The sequence below is a fragment of the Vigna umbellata genome, chromosome 1 (genome assembly GCF_029865625.1).
Source record: "Vigna umbellata cultivar VRB3 chromosome 1, Vumbellata_1.0, whole genome shotgun sequence".
NCBI lineage: Eukaryota > Viridiplantae > Streptophyta > Magnoliopsida > Fabales > Fabaceae > Vigna > Vigna umbellata.
The window spans coordinates 108,348,761-108,372,799 of record NC_142165.1 but is presented as its reverse complement, the minus strand read 5'-3'; the positions used below and the strand labels follow the sequence as shown (position 1 = coordinate 108,372,799).

General features: G+C 33.0%; 2 protein-coding genes and 1 pseudogene across 3 annotated transcripts; all 3 read left to right on the top strand.

Annotated features, from left to right (window-relative positions):
• Positions 1 to 339: 339 nt before the first annotated feature.
• On the top strand, positions 340 to 2,507 carry LOC124840769 (adenylate isopentenyltransferase 5, chloroplastic pseudogene; annotated as a pseudogene). Its single transcript, XR_015786831.1, has 2 exons — positions 340 to 648; positions 1,021 to 2,507. The product of XR_015786831.1 is annotated as an adenylate isopentenyltransferase 5, chloroplastic pseudogene (transcript).
• A 7,619-nt stretch (positions 2,508 to 10,126) lies between these two features.
• On the top strand, positions 10,127 to 17,518 carry LOC124840771 (uncharacterized). Its single transcript, XM_088105505.1, has 5 exons — positions 10,127 to 10,381; positions 11,968 to 12,036; positions 12,111 to 12,217; positions 12,609 to 12,808; positions 17,428 to 17,518. Exons 1-5 carry the CDS (start codon positions 10,159 to 10,161, stop codon positions 17,516 to 17,518), a joined length of 690 nt encoding a protein of 229 aa, XP_087961631.1. The 5' UTR covers positions 10,127 to 10,158.
• On the top strand, positions 17,446 to 23,297 carry LOC124840766 (DUF21 domain-containing protein At4g14240-like). Its single transcript, XM_047316882.2, has 13 exons — positions 17,446 to 17,832; positions 17,932 to 18,008; positions 18,593 to 18,676; positions 18,786 to 18,899; positions 19,153 to 19,236; positions 19,352 to 19,423; positions 19,949 to 20,016; positions 20,351 to 20,438; positions 20,529 to 20,602; positions 20,695 to 21,067; positions 21,159 to 21,205; positions 21,299 to 21,374; positions 22,958 to 23,297. Exons 1-13 carry the CDS (start codon positions 17,589 to 17,591, stop codon positions 23,045 to 23,047), a joined length of 1,491 nt encoding a protein of 496 aa, XP_047172838.1. The 5' UTR covers positions 17,446 to 17,588; the 3' UTR covers positions 23,048 to 23,297.
• The last annotated feature ends 742 nt before the right edge of the window (positions 23,298 to 24,039 follow it).

The following is a 24,039-nucleotide window of genomic DNA, read 5'->3' as shown; positions in this document are numbered from 1 at the left end:
TTTTCTTGTTATCTTCAAACGATGTATTGGTATATAGAAAGAAAATTGAGGGAGAAAACGATAAGAAAAAGGGAAAAATAGAATAAAAATGAGTTGTTTGAAAGAATAAATTATTAAAAAATAATAATACTGTTTTATAATATTGAAAATTTGACATCAATTAAAAATAAAATCAATTAAAAATAAAATCAATTTATAATATAAAATTAATTTATAATATAAATTAAAATACAAATCTGATTTTATAAACGATTTTGTGAAATTGAATTAGAATTAAATCTATTTTCTAATATATAATTATTCTAATTTTTATTATAAATTCTCCTCTCCCTTCTTCTTGTTAAATAGCAGAGCAATCTGCATTTTCCATACCATAAAGTCATACACTTCATTCACAAAGCCTCCATTTTCCTCTCCCTTTTCACTTCAACAACCTCCCCTCTCCCTTGTGTCTTGATTAATTGTCAAAACAACCGAGAAAAAGAAAAAGGAAAAAAAAAATCATCGTAGTCATGCACTCTTTCCCACATCTTCTCTTTTCTAAACTTAATTAATCTAATATCCTCTTCCGTTCTGTCAGTGTGCCGTGTGCCAAGAAAGCATACCCAGCAAGCAAGCCACAGCCAGAATTTACAATTAATATTCAAGGTACGTCCGCGGCATATCTATCAATAAATACGCTGCCTGCTCCATCAAATTCTAAAATTTTAATCTTTCTCACTCTGCTTAGTTTACTTCAACATATAGATATGCTTGTCCCCTGCCTAAAATTCTAGCATCGTTAATTGTCAGTCCATGAAATAAATTTCCTTCATTTCATATGAATGACATTGCTTGAAAACCAAGCTCTTTTTTTTTCTTACTTGGACATTTGATCCATTGCCCCGCTCGCTAGATTCTTTGTTTGGAGTTTAAAAATGATGATTGGGTTGAGATTAATTAAAGTAATCCGTTATGAGCTGGTTGTGGTGGTGCAAAGGATAACAAGAGTGAATAAAAAATGTTTGGTCAACTTGGCAGGTTTAGAGAAGAGAGACAAAACATGAACATGGTATCGGTTTCATCGGTGTGCAAGGCGGTGGCGAGTATCAACCCGGGACTGACGATGTCTCCGCTGTCGCTGTTCAGGCAGCGCAACAAGGAAAAGGTTGTGGTCATAATGGGAGCGACGGGGACAGGAAAGTCAAAGCTTGGCATAGACCTTGCCACTCACTTCCCACCAGCGGAGATAGTCAACTCCGACAAAATGCAAGTGTACGAAGGTCTCGACATCACCACCAACAAAGTCACAGAAGACGAGTGCCGAGGGGTCCCACACCATCTCCTAGGCACTGTCCAACCCAACATTGATTTCACTGCCGACGACTTTTGCCACCACGCCACCCTCGCCGTCGGCTCCATTTTGAATCGCGACGGCTTGCCCATCATTGCCGGTGGCTCTAACTCTTTCCTCGACGCCTTGGTCAACCACTACCCTGACTTTCGCTTGCGCTACCACTGTTTGTTCCTCTGGGTCGATGTCTCCCTCCCTGTCCTCCACTCCTCTCTCTCCGCACGTGTTGATCGCATGATCCGCGCCGGGCAGGTCGACGAGGTTAGACCATTTTTCCAATACCACAACCGCGACTACACCCTGGGCATTCGAAAGGCCATTGGCGTCCCCGAGTTTCATTCCTTTTTCCAGGCCGAAGCCGACGGAGCCGACGAGAGGACCAAGGAGAAGCTCCTCCAGGCTGCCATTGCCTCCATCAAAATCAACAACTGCAACCTCGCCACCCGACAGCTCCACAAGATCCACCGCCTCCACGCCGTTTTCAAACGGAACATGCACCGCCTCGACGCCACCGAAGTTTTCCTCAGGAGCACTCCCCAAGAAGCAGAGCAAGCGTGGGAGGATCACGTTCTGTCCAAAAGTCGAAGGATTCTTCACAACTTCCTCTACGACGACGCGCATGTTGATGTTGCTCTTGCTTCTGTTATCGCTTCTTCTTCGCCGCCCATGGCCGCAGCCGCCGCAACTCGCTAGAGACAGGCCGCCACATAATCTAGCACTATAGAGAAAGTTAAATTAAACGTCACCACTGACCTGCCTCCGATGACACTACATGCCATTTCAAATATCTATTTTTTTTTATATATTTTAACAACTTTTTTTTTTAACAACTTCTTTTACAATGGATAATGTGATTGTTTGATTGGTGCGTATGTGAAACGAACCAATCACAGACTACACATAAATCATTATAAAAAAGTTGTAAAAAATAAAAGTGGTTAAAATAATATTTTTTTTAATTTTTAGTTTTGTTTGGTTTCACACAAAAAAGGGTTTACTTACTATATGTATAATCTGTTGTTACTCGCTACAATATGAGTAACGTGTTACTATATCATCGCCCAAATACTACTTAACAGTGATCCACGACTTAGTTATATCAATGAAAGCTCACCTTATTATGTCCACTACATTGTTCGCTAATTACTGTTACGTGACCACTGTTGCAAACTTGAACCAGTAATGCTTGTTACATTTACTTTTCAATGTTATAATTTCTAATACATCAAAACAAACTAAAAGAGTCAATTTTTCTTTTTCAGGAACAATATACTTCATAGATGTTGAAATTTATTTAGAAATTATGAAAAATTGTTGTTATCTTTTTAGTACATAATATATATTTAAAATAATGAGTTAAAAATAGTAACAAAATTAGAGAACGAAGCATATATATTTGACTATACATATGTTGTGTTGTTTTTGACTTAGGCATAGGGTTTATGAAATCTTCCGTACCGATAGGGTGCGGTGCACCTGTATTAATCTTGGTAATGTTGTCTCTTCGTGGGGTCCAATCCATAGTTGTAGATCCTCTCTTATTTCTGAAGATGCTTCTTTCTCTGAAGTAGCTAGCATGCCAACAACACAGTGGAGTTTTCCTCATGCGCGTCTTTGGATAAAAGGAAAACCCCACAGCAAAACCCCAGATGGTTGAAAATTCCTTTTTTGATCTCTAATAATTGATTATGCACTCCGTGGTTACGTAAGATATATATTGAGATTATTGGATTTGGAATATGAATATCTGAAGGGGCGTTTTCATGAAGTTGTGTTGTTTTGTATGTATGCTAAAACTGTCACGTAAATTTTCTGTTGAAGAATATTACAGATGTGGGCGTAATTTCTATAAAAGTTGACAAGTGATTCTACACGTTAAATCAATAGAATTAATTATTTTTGCAGGTACATTGATTGTGAGTAACTAAACTAATTACTCGATATATTCTTATGCCCAGTGTTTATGGCGAATCTTGAAAAAGAGACAAAAAAGTGAGAAAGGGTTAAATATGGTGGTGGCAGTGGACTCTGTCTCTATCCCGATTCCAACCAATATATAACTAACACAGTCTGCTTTTTTTATACATGTACTTCCACTTGTAACAAATTATTATTGATTGATTGTTCATAAATTTAATTTTATATATCCTATAAAAACAAAATTGTAAATGGGATTTATGAATGAAGGAATGGTCAAAATGAGCTTTATAGGAAAGGAGCATAGTGTCTTGACTCCGCATAAGCGCATCCCATTAGAAAAAGGAAAAGATAAAAGGAGTAATAATTTTACAATATCGGTGCCACTAGGCATTTCCTCCACCTCAAATAACATGCATAGAATATATATCTGCCAAGTTAAAAAAAGTATAGTATATATCTGTTCTTATATAATAATAATTCACCAAGTGATGGAAGCGATTCATGCTCTCAACCTTTGCTACTCATCTCTAATAATTAATACACATATCATTATCATTTATGTTCAAGGTTATTACCTCCTTTTGCATCACATATGTGAAGTCTATATCAACTACATTTTAAAAGTTGCACAAAGATTCTACACTATCTAAATGTATGCAAATATTACTTCATAAATTAATTTTTGTAAAAATAAGTCAGATTTCAAGCTATTTTTTAACCAAATATCATAATAATGTGTTAGAGTTTATCCTAACTACGTCTATTATTTGTTTGGTTTATTGTATCAACTTTATCAAAAAAAATATTATATTTATTATGTCACCTACTGTATTGAAACACTATTGGACCATCCATTATATCTAATCTTATTATCAGTTTTGTAATATTGAGTAAAATTTAAAGTCATTTTCTTAACATACTATTAAATCATGTAATAATTTTTTTTCTTATTATTATCATTATTGCATATTTTAAATAAAAAAAAACCAAGTTAACTTGAGTAGTGTAAAGTTTTCTAATCCAACGTAAGGAGTATAAATATTTGTGGATACTTTTAACTCTAAACATTTTAATTACTTTGCCCTCTCTTTGTGCTTTAAAGAGTACATTAGGTTAGGTTTTGAGATCTCTCTCGTTTATTTTCTAGATATTGATTCTTTGAAATTAAAGTATTGGGTGTGGAAGTACTTTAATTTATTTTCTAGATATTGATTCTTTGCATTTAAAATTGGGTGCGCGTGGAAATACTTTCACCAGTCAAAAAAGAGTTTTTCTTATATCCTTCTATGCACGTTTGTTTGATGAGTCACTTAAAAAAATATTTCGGTGATAAACATGTAAACATATACAATTTTTCTAGTTATTTGTAAATAGTTTTTTAAAATATAATTTATTCTACAATTTCATATATCCAACTTAATAACTGATATTTTATATCAGATTATTCACAATAACTGGCTAATATCCTAAAGTGACATTCTCTTAGATTATACACAGTTGACATATAAGGTTTGTTAAACTCTTGTTCCTAATTCTTGGTTACACACACACTCACACTATTAGTTAATAAGCCAAAATTCCTTTGAATTTATGTTTATGTTTAGGTATGATTAATCATTATTGACATAAACTTCATATTTTGTTTTGGGTATTTTGATATTATTTAGTTTGCAAGAAATCAATGGATAAATAATTTTTTTATAAAATTATTGGAGTTATTAAAAGGAATGTTTATAGAATGTAACATGTTACCTAATTACAATTACAACAGTCATGTCATAATGATTCTATGTTATGCAAAAATGAGTTTACATAATCGAATGTGTACCTTAAGTGTTTACATAACTAAAAGTGTATCTTAAGTATTGATTGTCATAGTTTTAAAAAAAACCCTCTTCTGTATACGTATTTAATTTTTTTAAAATTAATTAACAGTTATATACTTTATTTTAATAATTATATAATTATAATTTCTTTTGCAAAATTTGACCATGAAAAAAAAATATTTTTTAATATTGAATTTTTAACAGTTTTATATTTTGTTTTATGTTTTTTATTTTTTTTAAATTATATAATTAATGCATAAGACAATGCAAAAGTATGCATACTCCCCCCCAAAAAATAAGAATAATATATAAATTTCGCATCCAATAAAAATTAACACAAAAAATAGTATATAAATCTTTACTTTGAAAATGAGATAGGTATAATCAACTCTCCGTCACCTTGAACCGTTGCCATACATTCTTGTTCCTCAACTGAGAAAACACTTTTCTCAATTAGAACCACACGATTCCATTATTTCAGAACGATCTTGGTGTTCGTGCACCTTGCGTTTTTTTTTTTAATATCATTGACTCATGATTAAATAAACATGAATATATATAAATAATAATCACAAAAGTGAAAAATATAAAGTTAAATGAATAGAGCGATGGTTTAAAAATAAATATCATTATCTGATATGAAACAAGTTTGAAGCAAAAAAAATGTTTATTTGTGTAGATCAATGGGTTAACCAAATAAATACTTATGATTAACAGAAATAAAAATGACTACAAATTTATGTATTTTTATTTTTTTCATTAATTAATTTTTTTTACACTTTCTCATCCAGAAAGTGTCCGTTTCGATTAACGAATAGGTACAAAACGCTGGTCAGAGTGGAGAAAACACAATCACTATCTTTTTCATGGTGTTTTTAAACCATTTATATATCAAGATCATTTTATCTATTTATTTAGAAATATTTCTAAAATATTTTTATTTTTAAGGTTTATGGTAACCTTTTTTACAGTACTCGAATATACATAAAAAATGTTTCTTAGTATATATAATGTATTCCAATGCTATTTTTTCTAATCAGCATATTCTAATTCTAAAATTTGCTGCTTCACTGATGAAAAGGTCAGCATGTTATGTGGAATTTAGACAAACTATAAAGCTTTCGGTGTAATTTTTCCTACTAAGAATTTTATACATAAAAAAAATATATATTTAATTAAAATAGTCAAAAAGGTTCTTTCGTATTTTTATTTAAATTAATAGAAATTACAAAAAATAGATTTTAAAGAATAAATAATTTTACTTTTTTAAAATTATGACAAAAAAAAAAGTGGAGATCCTTGCCCTGCATTCCATTAGTTTTACCCTTTCTGTTTGTCTAATTGTAGGATAGTTATTTGGTCGATTGAGATGCATCTCTAAAACTCTCCTTTGTCTGTAAAATGATGATTAAATTGATGAACACTTGCATGATCTTATGATAGAGGTCAAAAAAGGAATCAAAGGGTGTTTTGCCAATAATAGAGATGAAAGTATCCCATCAATCCCATCTTTGTGGTCAACAAGTCACAGTACGTATAGTGCTCTTTCTGGTCGTTTACGGAAACGTACTAATCATATTCACGACGGAAAATCTCATTTCTGCATTTCATTTTTAAGTGTAGAAGACAGAACAAGGTTCAAAGGGTCTTACTCAGTGACAACGCAATATACTGTTTTCGTCAATTACGTAAATAGTGCCATCTTATTCCAAGGAAAATGTCCACTCTGTATGTCATCCATTTTTAAGTGGAGGAGCTAACCATCTCAGAATTCAAACTAAATTTTTCAATCAATATAACCTAATAATAATAATAACAATAACTCAATATACCTTCAAGAGTAATCTCATCCTATACTTATTATTTAAGAGTTAATGTTAAACATAATTGAAATATATCTTTTTTCTATTTTTTGTTGTTCACATTTTTAATAGTTCAATAACAGGTGATATTATAAATCTAATAAACAGTGAATTTTTAAATAATAAATGATAAAATAAATTTAACAAACAACTAATTTTATTATAATAAATTTTGAATAACTTTCGTACATCTTAAAAAATAATTTTAATTATAATTTAATCTTATCGACTTATAAAAAAAGTTTATACTAATTTATATATTTTATTTTTTTTAATTAATAATGTCTAATAAAAAATTTCAGACTTCAAAAATGAATAATATATTAAATAAGATAATTATCATCTAAACCGATTTGAAGTTTGAACACATACAACAGCGATATACAATACTGGTTTGAGAGTGGACGGAAAATGATTGAAACTAACCAAAGATAAACGTATCTGTCGGTGGAAAATCATTAACCATGAGCCAATGCATTTGTAGAGATGCGATAGACAGTGACCAGAGAGCTCAGAAGATGCGATCGCGAGAGCCATAAGCCAGAAAAATAAAACTTGATTTTGATTTATTTTTTGTGGATAAACGTAAATAATACAGTGATTTTACTATTTTTTTGTTTTTGTTGCTATTTTCATATTCTACTTTTAAACTTAAGCACCGATACATTGATCCCGTTTTATATACCATGTGAACCAACGGCGGTTTGAATGCGATGAAACTTAAACTCGACGGTGCCGGCATTTAGTAGTTTGAAGATCATAATCACAGTGCATGCTCCACTTTACTACATATGTTTCTTTTTCTAAATTCGACTCTCTACCGACTCTCCCATTTCATCAAATAATAACTACGACTAATAATAGTGTGCACGTGTGCATGTTTGGCTGGTCGAGACAAACATGTTAGGAGCTACCAATTTTGGGGTCTTGCTCGCCCCTTTCTTTTGTACCTTCCTGCAAATTATTTATTCTCTTATGGTCCCTCACTCTGTCTCGTTTCACCTCCTTTCTTTTCTGGTCAAGTTTTACGGTATTCAATCAGTTTCTATGTAACATGTTGTACTAGGACCGGGCAGGGAATCTGTCATAATCATAATTGTCCAATCACGTTACCTTGCCGTTCGCCATCAGGATGGGTCGGACAACGATAGACCGGACGTCCGTAGGTTTATGATGATCCAATTACACGACATTGCTGCTCACCATCCGGATGAACAACAACTCATATGAAGCCGGCCGGCCACATAGCCAATTAACCTGATTGCCTATATGGGTCGGAGGATCATACTTCGGAAGACTGACCGACCACATCGCCAATTAACCCGTTTAGGATTAAGATTAAGGTAAATAGTCACTAAAAGGTATTTGACTGAATTTAGGCCGTGATTAACTTTTCACTAATCCCAAGCCCATAGCAAAAGCTATAAATACAGATCTAGGATGAGTGACAGTTAAGTTGCATTTACTACACATTTATTACTGTTCTATTGAAAACGCCATTGTTCTCAAACTGACTTTGGCATCGGAGAATCTTTGACAGGTCTCCACCCGTATACAGAAGAGGAAATTGAAGAAGGAGAAGCGAGAACCGGACGGCCAAAAGACGAAAAGAAGAAGACGTAGAGGTATTAGACGACTCAGCCCCTACAACCAAAACACATGTTATTGTTGTTTTTTTAGTTTATCACCAAAAACTCGATTACGTCACATGTAAGTATCGAGCGAGACTACAGTGATTTAAGATTACGAAACAATTTGTCGTAATTTTTGAATCTTCTAGCATTGGTCCATACCGGAGTGGGTGATTGTCCTACGACCACGTTTTACAACTAAGAAACGCGTAGCAAGCTAGCTGCACACGGTTTTGGAGGTTGGCCACTGGAGAGAATCTTCAATGACCTAACTATTTTATACAAGCTTCGACTTAGTTTTCATAGTGTGTTTGTTAGGTCAATTTTTCTCTAATATAATGCTATTCCTATGTACATCTTCCACTTTAGATTTTTCTCTCGTCGTTTTAGATTGGGGTTTGGATTTCCTGCAAATCTTATGGGGTCTGTACATCATCATCGTATCTCCAAATAATTAATTTATGGGTTTGGATTTGCAAGCTTTTGTGCTTATATAATTAATTTATATATTATTGAAACGTGATAACAATGTAAGTGCAAACGCAAACTGTGTATGTTTGGTTTTAAAATCTAAATAATAGATAATCTGTGTATACTGAAGACAAGACAGAGAATCTTTGAAGCCTGCAAAAGTAGACACATGTGCATCATGACATTCCTATTAGAGCTTCTATCGAATTGATTTGATTAGTGAATCATTGTCACGCTCCATACCATAATTTTAGTATCGGAGAAAGATTTGGTGCAATCATGTTATGCCGCCTGAGTTGCATGCGCATGTAAAGGGATTAACTAATCACATCTATAATTAATGGCAATCTTATTCTTATAAACGATATCAAACAATAACCCTATCCATTATAAAAAAATTCATTTCGTGTTCTTCAGAACAGTATCACCTTTAAGTTTTAATATTAAAAGTTTCAAATGTATTTTAAAAAAAGATAGTTTATCGATCCAAAATAAATAAGATACCAACTACTAAAATCTCAAGTTAAAAATGTTTTGTTTGCATTTCGAAGTAGATTTATATACAATTTAAAATGGACAAAATTTTTATACATTTTTTTTCGGGTAAGTTATATATGTCCTTTTGTATTTTTATACGAAATTAAGATAGTATTTTCCGTATTTGCTTTTTTTTTCTGTTTTTAGGAGATTAGTTTGTTTTGTTTTTTTTTTTTGTTTTAGTTATTCTATATTGAAGTTCCCTCACAAATTAGTAAAAGTGTGTAAACAAAATTTCAAGGTTAATTAAAAAAATAAAAATTATAAATAGGCCAAACAACAATTAGAAATGCTGTACAGTGAAAGAATTGTGAGAGATTTTCCTGTTGGTGATTCCTAAAGTATGTGTAGAAATGAATAGGTTGGCTTAAGCATTTCCCTGTTGAAGAGTCGTGCTTGGTTACTCCCTCAGGCCTGGCCCATCATATATTCATGGACAACTGTTTTCGGCTATTTCAGTCAAAAAGCCCAATTACCTATATGGGCTATTATTACATTATAATGGGTCCAGAATTTGGTAGTAGTTATATTTTCTGTAGCACCGCATTCACACAGAAGAGGTTTAGTTTGGAAATCTAATGGCACAACAGCTATTACTGAACTCGTGTCCACATCGATATGTATCGCTTCGGCGGGTCAGAATTTCGAAGCCATCGATATGGGTCACGAAACCGACTATCGTTTCTTCACCATCATTTTCTACCTCAGCTCCTCTTCGCAACGCATCGTTTTGCTGCAGCTCTAGCGCTACCTCTTCTGTCGAACCCGATTTATCCTCTTCTGCCAAAATCTTCGTCAAAGGTAAGGTTTCTCGCTCTATCTCCATTTTATTTCACTGAAATTCTCCGTCCAATAGCTTGCGCTTCAATTTATCTTGCGCGCAATACAAGGTTTAAATTCTTTTTCGTTCTGGGCATCTAATGCAAGAGACTTGTTCTTACTTTAATTTGCATCGGCAGATTTCATGCAACTAAAAGGAACATACGTAGTAGTTGTAAAAGTATCTGATTTGAAATTCCCTGTCATTATTGTGCAGACTATTATTTGGAAACATTTGCTTCTGATACAGGGAAATGTCTCATCTAAAGTGTCATTGTCGCCAAAGTGAGCAAATAGGGTCATATCTAGTCTTGAATTTCAGTGGGTTAAGATCATTATGTATGTTTAATTACATCAAGGACTAACGAACAATTACTTGTGCACTTTTGAGAGAAGCTCCCTTTGAAGCTTAAATTGTTAAAAGACTTGTAAGTGAAAAGAGTTTCTTTGCTTAGTTGGGATTTATAGATGATAAATCCTGGCACGGGCTACTTAAGGCCAGCCCAATTATGCCCTTCTTTCAGTTAGCATTTTGTCATTCTAGTCGAATATTTAAAAAATGCAAATTAATAAGAATGAGTTGAATGATTTTTAATCAATGATAACTTACGGACACCAGACACGACGTCAATGTTGCTCTATGCTTGCAAATATTTACAAATTTGAATGCCTCCCTTCTAGCCTGGTATCCTCTTATTTATAGAAATGATGGGTCTGGCTTATGATATCCCTCTAATTAGTAACCATGAGAAGTGTTCAGAGTGGATGCCACCTCACTCCTTTGGTTAGTGTCAAACTAGCCAAAAGAGAGTTTCCTAAGGAAAAGCTCTAGAAGAGCACCTTACTAAGAACCCATACTTGTACACTAATGAGTGTTTTGAGGGATCACCAATAAGATACAACTGCAATAAGATATGAGTCCATTTTATGTAAGGGATTGACATTATCTTTAATTCAAAATCTTAATACAACAAGTTTGTGAATCTTCTTTCTTATATACTAGTCAACTTTCTCATATTTACTCAACAAAACACTCAACTCACATTTAGATTTTCAACAGTAATAAATTAGGGAACTAGCTTATCGGCAGTCGGCCTTCAGTTCTTAACATATGTTGATATGCTTGCATGGTGATATGATCCAAAGGCTGGCATCCCAACTTTGAGCCGAACCAGAAAAAGTTAACCAAATTTCAGGCTTGGTTTTGGTTAGCCCAGCCCACACACTTTATTAGGTTATTTGAACATGACCCATTTTTGCATCTTTATTAGGAATGCAAAACTACATGCTAGAATTTCACAAGTTTTTTAAGAGTATAGACTATCCTGGACAGTGTGCCTTTTCTTCAATACTAAGTATTATTTCCGTTTTGCTAATATCTTGTGTGGATGTCATGTCACCAATCATCTAATAAATAATCTTTACGACTGTTGTTTTGCATGCGGACAACGGTAAAATGTTGAGTAGATATTTGATTGATCCACTATCTGCAATGTTAGACTTGTTAAGTTATCGGCATTTTGTGATGAAAATCATTAGACTGAAGTTTTCATGATGGGCCATTGCAGGGCTACCTCACTCAACCTCTGAAGGAAGATTGATGAAGGTGTTTTCAGAGTTTGGTGTAGTTAATCTCGGTAATAATATATCCTTTCACTTTTTGGCAGTCTTGAAAGGACCTTTAGTTTTAATTAATTTTATCTTATGGCAGTCCAGCTTCCTATAGATGAAAAATCAGGAAAGTCTTTAGGATTTGCATTTATTTGGTTTGTAAAGGAAGAGTCTGCGCAATTGGCTGTCCAAGAGATGAATGGAAAGGTGTGCATAACTTTTTAGAGTTTCCAACTGTAAGAGATAACCTATCTCATCCATACTAAAATGATTTTGACCTGATAGCTGGATTTTTGTTGCAGTTTTTTGATGGTAGATTTATTTATGTTACTATTGCAAAGCCTGGATCATTAAAAAATTCGAAGAGCACGACAGCCTACAAATTTTAATCATATGAGCAGTTGCTAATAGCATCTTTTCATAACTAGCAATTTTATATAATGTAGTCACTAACGTTCAATGCTACACATTCTACTCCATAGCCTCAGAATTGAGGGACCCCTTGATTTGAAAAGTTAGTAAAATTTATTGCAAAAAGAATCACTTATGTGTGGGTATACATAGAGCCTTTCTATAACCCAAAAAAATACTTGGAAAGTTGCTGATCAAGAACAAGAAGCAGTTCAAGCCACCAGTGGAAGGGGTCCAGGGTTTTACTTTCTATCTTCCAGTACCTGCTTTGATCACTGTCATGACCACATTCAAGGCTGCAGATGATCAGCCTGTGGAGCTGCAAGCGTGGGATCAACATGAAAGAAGATCCACACGTTCAAGCCAAGGTCTTCTCCTCCTCCTCAAGTGAGTTTATTCATTTAAGAGACTATTTTTTACTATATCAAAAGACAGTTTTCTATTAAGAAAAAAGTTGCTCAAAGATGTCCCTAATGTCATGTCTTATTGGTGTTGGTGTTGAATCTTCCAATTTAGTTGTGTTAAGTATGTCCTGTACATCTCTTAATTACAACTAGTCGCAGAAAGAAATTGAGATTGTCCATTTATCTTATCTTTTAAGTAAGCAGTAACTCAAGCAGTCATGTGATAAAAAAAAACGATTATGAATATTTTTGAAAAAATATTATCCAAAATTTAATGAAATCTAATTTAACAACTTCTATATCTTTAACTTAAATATATATATATATATATATATATATATATATATATATATATATATATAAAATACTATTTTAAATTGTAATAGTTGTGAATTAATGATGATAGTAATAAATACAAATTACAATAATAATTTTTAAATTGTAAATATTTTTATTTTTGTTATAAAACATAAAACAAAATGAGTGTCCAATTAATTAACTTAGTTTTGATGTTTATTATTGAAACTAACATTTTTCTTAGATGGACAAACACAACATAATTAATCATTGTAGTTGTGTTAGATAATAGGTTTAATCATTTTCGATGTCACTTTTTATGTAGATTTGTTTCAAATTGGTCATTCAGTTAAATTTTAACTCAATTAGGTCACTATTTGTGCAAAATTGATTCAATTGAATCTTTGTCGTTAATTTGAATGAATGACACTAAGTTTTGAGTCACGTGGCATGCTGATTTAGCAAATGTTAACCACATGGCAGTGACTTGGTGGTGTTACGTGAGTGTGTAATTTTCAAATGAAAAATCAAATGAAAAAGAAATGAGAATGCGAACATGCCAGGATCCCTAATTAGAAAGGGTACTTGAGTTGTTCTTGATTGTTCTTGTGCGGCGTGAGTGATTGGGTGGTGAATGTAGTTCTTCTTCTTTGAAGAGAATGTTGAACAACTATTCATGATGTTCTTGATAGAAGGAAAACCCTAATGTCTCTTTTCGTGGTGGTGGAGGATCTAGGAATTTGTACCAATTTGCCACTGTAGACACAAATATGTGTTGAGAACTGTTACAACTATGAAGAATTGAGGGAACTTTCCCTATCTTTTCATGAATAGAAAGATAATCTTTTGAACCACTTTGATGCAATCAGAACCCTTCTTCTCTCGATGAAAGGACCCTCCTTCAAAGTACTTACTTATGACTGATTTGAGAACAATTTCGATTTTCCATCAAAGTGACTAGACAATCCCCTCCTACATTGCTTATCAAAAATCCCAAAACATCCCCCATATTAAATACCACAAAATTTGAATAAAATATTTCAATTCAAGACAACCCAAAAGAAAAAGAATCAAATCAAATGAGAGGGTTTAAAGAGTGCGAAAGTAAAGGAACTAATTTGATGGGAAGAGAATCTTCCATGACATCCAAAGACCCCAACCCAGTTCGTATCTTCAACTTGCTCTGCACTTCTTCCTCCTCGTTGTCACTATTGTCGGGGCTTCTGATCAATGGTGAAGTCTTTAACTCGTCGTCGGCAAAGAACTTGGTCGAGCCCGAGATTCGAATGTTTGAACGGTCATTTTCTGGTGACCCATTAAGAAAGTTTCGATCTTTGGAGTTTCTGTTCGTCAGAACATCGATGGTGAAAGTGGGACCTACCAGAACCTTCATTTGTATTCACCTTCTTGTCAATAGAAAAGCTTAAAGTAAAATGAAACAAAGCCTCTCCTGAAGCGGCGATTAGGTCACCCTTGTCCTCTTCGTCTTCTCCTCCTCCTCTTAGGCTTCCACATAATGGGATTACTTGTCATCAATCTGTACACTCCGAGAGATACAAAGAGATAAAAAGAGAAAGTTGCAAGAGATAGAGATAAGGCCGAAAAGAAATTAAGTTTTACTTTTTTAAAAATTAAAATAACTACATTCCAAGTAATGTCATTAAGTCAAACATACCACGTAATGTGACCTACACTGTCACGTGGTTAACATTTGCAAACTCAGCATGCCAGGTGACTGAAATCTTAACGTCGTTCACTCACATTAACAGCAAGGGTGCAAATGGATCAATTTTGCACAAACAGAAACTTAATTGAGTTAAAAGATAATTAAAAAACAAATTTGGGTGTTACTCCCTCCACTACCACATTTTCTCCCTCCACCTCCCCAATTATATTACATATTTTTTGAATTACAAAACTAACCTTTTATAATTACAAAAATAACCTTTATACTTTTTAATCCTAATTATTTACTTTAACCCTAAAATCTATCTTTCTACCCCTTCTCACTCACCTCCCAACCTTCTCAGATTCTCACCCAAACTCCATCATATTCGTTTCTCATCTTCCATTTTTCCTCCATATCAGTTTTCTTCCTCCTTCCGCGGTTCGGCGGTGGGGGCGGTGTGCGGCGCGACAGTGCAACAATGCGGCAGTGAGAATCCGTAAAAAAAACTGTAAAATATAAACTGTAATCTTTAAACGGATGTTAACATCCGTTGACGGATGCTCACATCCGTTTAAAGATTACGGTTTATATTTTAGGGTTTTATTACGCACCTTCACGCCTTTGAACCAGCACCTTGAAGCACCACCACACTCACGACTGAAGATGAATTGCTTTCCACACTTTCAATCTTACTAAACACAAAGTCCACCACACTCTCACGTCACAATTCTATAAAAGAGAAGAAGAAGTGGAACATGAGAGACAATCCAAGGATAGTGGGACGTAAGAGACAACCTGGAAAAAATAATAAAGAGAAAGAGGGAAGAATGATAAAGAGAATGAATGTCCACGTGAGATTTTAAATAATATTAACCCTAAAATTTTAATAAGGGTAAAATAGGAATGGAAAAATAAAGAAAAGGGTAAAAGGAGAATGGGGTGGTGGAGGAAGCAAGTTGTGGTGGTGGAGGGAGTAACACACAAATTTGAGACATTTATGCATAGACAGGGACATCTAAACCTAGATAATAAATTATTTACATGTTTAACTCATTACTAGACAACTTCAAAATGTTAATGATATCTTTTGGACAACTTTGCTCCAAATAGAAATCTAACTATGGGGATTATAACTAAAAATGTTGTGTAATAAACAAATTAAATGTTATGAGTATCATGTAATGCGATATTGATATTTATGTTTCAAAGAAGCTTAAACCAAATAATTATGTTTCACTAAGTTATTATGTCTTGTAAGTATTTTATAGATACATGTTTATTTGATTCATGTAATCATGAACAACATAATTGATTAACTTTTATAATACATTTTCATAGATGATTACTTTCATTTTTTAGAATAAATTTTTATATTTCACAATAACTTACCATTACCATACTTATTTAGAATTATATATACTAAGATATTTTATTTTTTTAATAAAATGAGAAATTATAAAATTATATATTTACATAATATATATATATATATATATATATATATATATATAATATTATAATATTATAAATATTGAGTTATAAAATTTCTTTATAATATCGAGATTAAAAAGGATATTAAATTTGTAAATTGAAAATTGTGAATGTATTTTGATCTGATACAAGTCAATTAAATTTAGATAACTAACAAAATAAAACTAATATTGATGACGTTAGCAAGAATAACAATGGGTATAGTAATGATTGAAGAAATTTTTATTGATTAAAGTTTTTTTCTTCATTCAATGATATTATTATTACTATAAAAAAATTTCATTATTGATAATCATTTGTCACAGTTGGACAATTATAAATGATAATTTTGATGATGGTAATTATATTACTATAACATTGAAAAGAAATATCGTAACAATATAAACATTATTAAAAATTATTAAAAGTAATTTTGGAAGTTTTAACTTTTTTTGATTAATTTTAAAATTATTTTATACAATATTTGATTAAAACTACTAGAATGACCGTCGATCATATAATAATTTATTCGAAATTAAACTTAGAAATAATTAAAATTTTGGATGTGAAAAAACAGTTGTACTTTTCTTGTAATTAATAATCTTTTGGACTAAATACAAATTATTAGATAAAGTCTACTCTTATCATCTTAAAAAGAAAAAAAATATTTGTATTGCATGTACACTATGATACCATGTTGAGTTTTATACTGATCGATCCACTCCGTACAATGTTAGTATTAAGGACGTTGGATGAAGTTGTTCTAAGTAATAATAAAGTGATAACTCATGCGAAAGGCTGATGTACGAAGGTGACAAAAAGCTTAAAACACAAAAATAAGAGGTACCAAACTGATAAGTAATTTTTCCCAATATTTGGGTGTGGTTGACCAGTTGTCAACACATGCATAGCATACATTCTGTCAATATAATTAATTACTATTTTTTGGTTCATTGCTCATGAATTTTATTTATCATTTCTGAGTAAAGAGTGTCTTGCTTGTTCAAAAATGATTATTTTATTAAAAATCATAAAAATATGTTTTTGTATATCTTCATAGAAAATAACTTTTCACTCTCCCTCTTAACCGTACAAAAAATTGGCATAAATTAATATTATATAGTGAAAGAAGATAACAGCTTTATTTATTTATTTTTTTTGCATAGAAAGGAAGAATTGTCCAATAACGAAGTGAGGTGGATCTGTTGTGTGATTGGGTACTGTGTTGTGGATCACCATCCAATCCCGATCGCCTGACGACTCAGCCTAACGATTTTCTCAGAATTAGAATCGGATTTAGAATCGGAATCAGAATCAGAGTGAAACGATGAGGGTGGTGAGTGCGTTAATGGTGGCTCGGATGTTGACGCGGGACCACTCGCTCCCGATGCTTGGCAACGAAAGCATACCCTTCGGATCGGTTTGGTGGTTCATCTACGCCGGAATCTCATGTTTGCTCGTCCTCTTCGCCGGCATTATGTCCGGTCTTACCCTCGGTCTCATGTCTCTTGGTCTCGTTGACCTCGAGATTCTCGAGCGAAGCGGTTCTCCTGCTGAGAAAGCGCAAGCTGGTACTTCCTCTTTCCTATATCCTTTTTCTCTCAATCTTCGAATTTCATGTTATACGTTAATCATTGTGCGCGTGGTTGTATGTATGTATGTATATGCAGCTGTTATACTTCCCGTGGTGAAAAAACAACACCAGCTTCTTGTCACTCTGCTTCTCTGTAATGCTGTTGCCATGGAGGTAATTAGACAGCATTGTTTCCTTTTCCTGTAATTAATTATCATTCTCACTTATTATGGTAGAAGGTTAAGCTGTTTGATTGAAGTTCATGAGATGAGTGGCTTCATGTAGACTAGTTTCATTTCAGTACCATGCTATTTTTTTTTTTTTTTTTTTTTTTTTTTTTTTTTTTTATGTTTCTGAGCATTTCAACTTCTATAGGAGCTCTTTTGTCGAGTAAGTTTATGGAAGAAATTTGATACTTTTTTTTTTTGTTTCCATGTTTACATATACTTATAGAAAAGTTTATCACATCAGGGTCCCTTCCAATAAGGATGCCTAGAAAAACCTTCTTGCAAGTAGACAACATCATGTTTTAACGAAATATTGGACTGGGAAGATGAGAATAGCTTCCTTCAAATTGTCGTTTTTTTTTTTGTTTTTTCTGGACGTGCCTCTCTAGTTTCAATGTCACGTGAAATGGCTAGTGACTGGTTGTATGCTTATTTATGCTTGATTTGGGTTACGCATACGCTTTATTATACTGATTCTTAAATCCTGTCTAACTTTTTACAGCCACTGGCTTTGAAACTTCCAATCTGCAGGCTCTGCCGTTATACCTAGATAAACTATTCAATCAGTTTGTTGCTATCATTCTCTCTGTAACTTTCGTTCTGTTTTTTGGGGAGGTATGTCATTTTACCGTCTCTCTGTGGTTCAGTGGTTTAGCCTCTATTTGTATCCAATGAATGATGTAAAGCCCTTTTAACAAAAACAGCAACGCCTCTTTGATTTCAGGTTATTCCGCAAGCAATTTGTAGTAGATACGGTCTTGCTGTAGGTGCCAACTTTGCATGGCTAGTTCGGATTTTGATGATTATCTGTTACCCGGTTTCTTATCCTGTTGGAAAGGTATATCTTCCTATTGAGATTGTTCCTTAGTCGTGATAACCTATACAATATAGTTGAGAAGAGAATAAAGAAGTGGAAATGGGCTATTATTGGCCTGTGTTTAGGGCTGAAACACTGAGCGATCTCCCTACAATTGTAGCTCTTCAAACCAGAAAAAGATAGAGCATCAGAGTTTTCTCATATATCAATGATGGGTTTTATTTTAATTATTAAGCCCTCACATGTTTCTTTTCTTCATTAATTGTTGTTCCAGGTTCTGGATTACCTTTTGGGGCATAATGAGGCTTTATTTAGGCGAGCTCAGTTGAAAGCCCTCGTTTCCATTCACAGCCAGGAGGTATAAATTAGTAATTGTTTTTCTATAAATAGAACAAGCCATGTGAAGATTGGGGAACCTACTCATCGTCCTGTCCTTGGTGTTTGATTCATATATTTTGAATTTGCTTGTTTAGGCTGGGAAAGGTGGTGAGCTTACACATGACGAAACAACAATTATCAGTGGAGCACTTGATTTGACTGAAAAGGTAGGTGCTGCAATTCACCTGCCACATTGAATGCCAATCTATTCCTTGTGGTTTCATTTCATAGTCCATTACAAATTTCAGTTTATGATGTTCAATGCAACATAAAATGAAGTTTCTTACATATTTGAGTTTCAATATACATTGATGATGTTAAAAAGATCAGATGTGAAGGTTATTTATGTCTAGTTACTTCTAGTTATCATCTTTTGCTTGGGATGCTAGGAAGTGTAAATACACAATGTTGCAGGACACCAAATGAAACGTCATTTTATCAAGTATATCAAATACCACTACATGTTGATGCAAATTTGGCCAACCACTTTTAGTGATTTTGTTCCATAAGCAAAAACATTCTCATACACACTTTATTTTCTTTATGTTTTAATTTATTATCATTTACTTAACTATCGTGCTTCATGATGTTCACTTATATAAGTCACATTTAATATATTTTTTCCCATCTTGCATTACAAATTATCATTAACTTAACTATCAGCTTGTGTTTTACTTTTTGTCTTTGGACAGACTGCTGAGGAGGCTATGACTCCTATCGAATCAACATTTTCTTTGGATGTTAATTCAAAATTGGATTGGTAACTTTTCTTAATTTGTTGGTCATTATTCTTTAACAGGTCACAAATAGGTGATTGAATTTATTTTGCTAATGACTTCTCTTTTTGATGATGAATTCAATTGTTTTACTTTTTAACCTTTTTGCCGAATATTTCTTTTTCGACTTCTCCAATTGCAGAAGCATTTCTCTAGTTATTTCCCACTAAAATATTGGGACGTAACTTTGCTTGCACATTTGAAGTAGAATTCTTGGTTAAAAGATACAAAAGCATGTGTAAAGAGCAGAATTATCTTTATTTTTCTCCCCTCTTTTATTTTTTCCTTCATTGTTTTTATGGTGCCAATCATAAACAGGGAAGCAATGGGAAAAATTCTTGCTCGCGGGCACAGCCGAGTTCCTGTCTATTCTGGAAATCCAAAGAATATTATTGGACTTCTACTGGTTTGTGTTTTTCCACTCTTTTTTACTTTAACATTTTCCCATTTATCTATTTCCTGGGCTCTTTCTTCACATCATTTCTATTTAAATTAGGTCAAAAGTCTTCTTACTGTAAGACCAGAAACAGAGACACCTGTCAGTGCCGTATCCATCCGGAGAATTCCACGGTGTGCTTGTCTTTACTAATTTATTCTAGTGTTATTTTCTTTCAAATTAGTTGTGTAATATCCAAAGTTCGTGTATGGCTTTATATGTACAGGGTTCCATCAGATATGCCTCTCTATGATATACTTAACGAGTTCCAAAAGGGCAGTAGTCATATGGCTGCTGTTGTTAAGGCCAGGGTAAAAGGCAAAGAAACTCCACAAATAATTGATGAGGAGAAAAATGAAGAAAACAAAAGCACTGATGGGGATTCACAGTTGACCGCTCCATTGCTACCGAAGCAGGATGCAAAATCAGGAGGTGTTGTTGTTGACATTGTCATGCCTTCAAAGCATTCCAGCAATAATAAACTGTCTGGTTTTCAACGTAATGATGGCAGCACAAATGGTCTCGCTTCAGAAAATATTGAAGATGGTGAAGTGATTGGCATTATCACTTTGGAAGATGTATTTGAAGAGCTTCTGCAAGTAAATATCTGTTTTCTGAGATATAGCCCCCTATCTGTCCAGTGTACTTTTTCCATCCCTTAAAACTGATTATAGTACTTCTTCGTTATAGGAGGAAATTGTTGATGAGACAGATGAATATGTTGATGTTCATAAGAGGTAATAGAACACATAATTTCAAAAGTTAGGTAGCAAAGAGACATGAAGCTACTGTAAATCTGAATTTTGATGTACATGAATTTTATTTTGCAGAATACGTGTTGCTGCAGCTGCAGCTGCTTCCTCAGTGGCCCGAGCTCCATCATCACGAAGGTTGACTAAGGGAGCAGTAAGTGATTTGTTATAACTCATTTTTTCTTCTTATAACGTGTTTCTTGTCCACCCCAGTTGTTAAATGAAATCGGTATTTTTCTTTCCTCGAGCTGAGGAACTGGTTCCTTTTTGGGGTATGGTCCTGAATTTTTAGGCTACTCTGCATGGCTTAGTATTCTGTACTTTAGATGATATGTATGATATTGTATGAATTTAGGACGTGGATTTAAAGAACTTGTATTTTAGTCTAAGTAGCATCTCTCCTGCTAAAAGTATCAAGTTTAAATTGGGAGAGAACAATCTTTGAGATATACTATTTGGATTTCAGAACTGTTTTTATGACTCCAACATTATGTTTCAGAAACAAATTACTAGTATCATCATATTCATATTCCATTTAATTAATTTTTCAAGATTTACCTTTTAGTCATAGCTTTTTCCCATAGGTTGAGTGCTTAAATATGATTGGTTACCCGTGCCTCAATATCTTGGGAGTGACTGCTTTCTTGTTCTATTGTGAAAAGGATGTATTAATTGTTGGTATTCATTATATTACAAAAGTGCAGGGTCTAGTAAATTGTTTTGGTTTTGTTTCTCCGTTATAATGAAATGCACAATGCTTAAATCCTGAACTAGTTATTTTTTCTCAAGATTTTTCTTTTTTTTCACTTTGAAATTTAATTTATACAATGTAACTCCTCCTAGTATGATTCCTGCTCTTTTCCAAAGAGCAATGTTAGTTGGATATTTGTGTCACAGTTCCATGTCGTGTCTGGTGGATTAGTGTCTCCTGGCCAATTAAAATGAACATTTTATATTGTTTATGTTGACAATTTAAACAAGCACTATGGATCAATGGAAGTTTGTACTCTATATTATGAGAACATGAAAAAGGAAATGGTCCTTGTCATGAAACTATATTCCATCCAGTCTGTCTGCATCATGCCCATTTTCAATTTTGATCATTTTGTTTATACAAGTCTGAAATTGAGTTATACAATTCCTCTGCTTTTCTTCCGGTAACTTTGTTGGAAATAACAGAGTCACAAACTGATTCAAGAAGAATACAAATTTATAAGCTTAAATATGTACTTAGTTCTCATAAATTTTCTTATAGTTTTAGTAACCGTTTTAAGGTGACATGCAATGTGACATTGTTTGACTACATGTCATGCCATTTTAAATTATGATAGGAACTATATTAGCAAATTTAAAATCTACGAAAACCAAAACTCACATGTTCTTTTGGAGGATTAGTGTAGGTTTATCCAAATCGACATTTAGGCCTTTGAATGACCTGAAGAAGTAATTGATTTTACACTTCGGAGAATCGAATGGCTCCTGTAGGAGGGGTCCTATGTTATTTCACTTGGTAATGACTATTTGAGTTGCCTTAAGTTTCAGATCTACCTCCCAACTCCTTTGTAATTTTACGAATTTAAAATTAGTTTCTTTTTCATCAAAGGATAGGATGGGTCGCAAGGCAAACTTGAAATTTTTTTAGCCAAATATGTTTTTGGGTTCAAGAATATTTATTCTACATACGGCATGGGTGGTCATTAATTTTTTCTTTCTGACCTCTGTTTTTTGACCATCCAGGGAATCCAAGGTAAGCCTGGGCAAACTCCGAGGAAATCTGGGGAGGAAAATGGATTGAATTGGACAAAGCAATGGGGAAATCCGAGTTAGCATGTCAGGATAATGAACCTCTAAAACTGAGGGCGTTTGTGTGAGCAACATGATGAGAAAGAGGCCCACGAGTTCTGTAGTCATCTGTCATTGTGTCGTATAAATGAATAGCTTTCCTTTTGGAAGGGCTTAGACGGATATATTGCTATTATATAGTACAGGGTTATTAAATCTGGTGCTTCGTACTTATCTGCTACTCCAAAAATACTGCTTTTACAGAAAAGAAAAGAAAAGTATTTGTAGGACAAAATATTTGGTTCCTTAAAATGGTACTGGGATGGCGAACAAAATTATTTAGGGTGTGTTTGATGGGTGAAAAGAAAATAAGAGAAGATAATTTAAATTTTTAATTGAAGAGAAAATAAAGAAAGGGTAAATTTTAATTATAGTACTTTCACTTTCTTTTTCTAAATATGTATACGTATTGAGTTGCAACAATATTTTAAATTTGTTCTCTCTCCGTGCTTTGTTTATCCTTTTTGTCTATGCCACTTTTATTCTGTTTATTTCTTGAGTCATTTCTATTTTATCTACTAAGAAAAATGAAATTTTAAATTTTTTAATTTCAATATTTAGCTTTAAAATGACTTTATAGTAATTATTTGAATAAATAAGTTTTTGGTTCCTATAAAAAATTAACATTAAACTTTATAATAATTTTTTTATATGTTTAGTCTCATATACCTTTATTACTTACAATTAATCCATGTGGACTAAACTTTTGTCTGACTATATTACATTATTTTTTTATCCAATTAATTATAACCAATAAAAATGAGAATGTTTTTCGGGTGGAAAGTTCAAAATCTGAAAATTTGGAAGATTAACAGTTATTTAATATTTTGGATAAATAATTCGTTAAGTACTATAAATATTAATATATTTTGTTTTTAATATAATAAAAAAATTACAATAAATATATGTAAAATTCAATAATTATTATTTTTGTTTATTAAATGAATAACTAACTTAATATATGTAATTAAATTTAG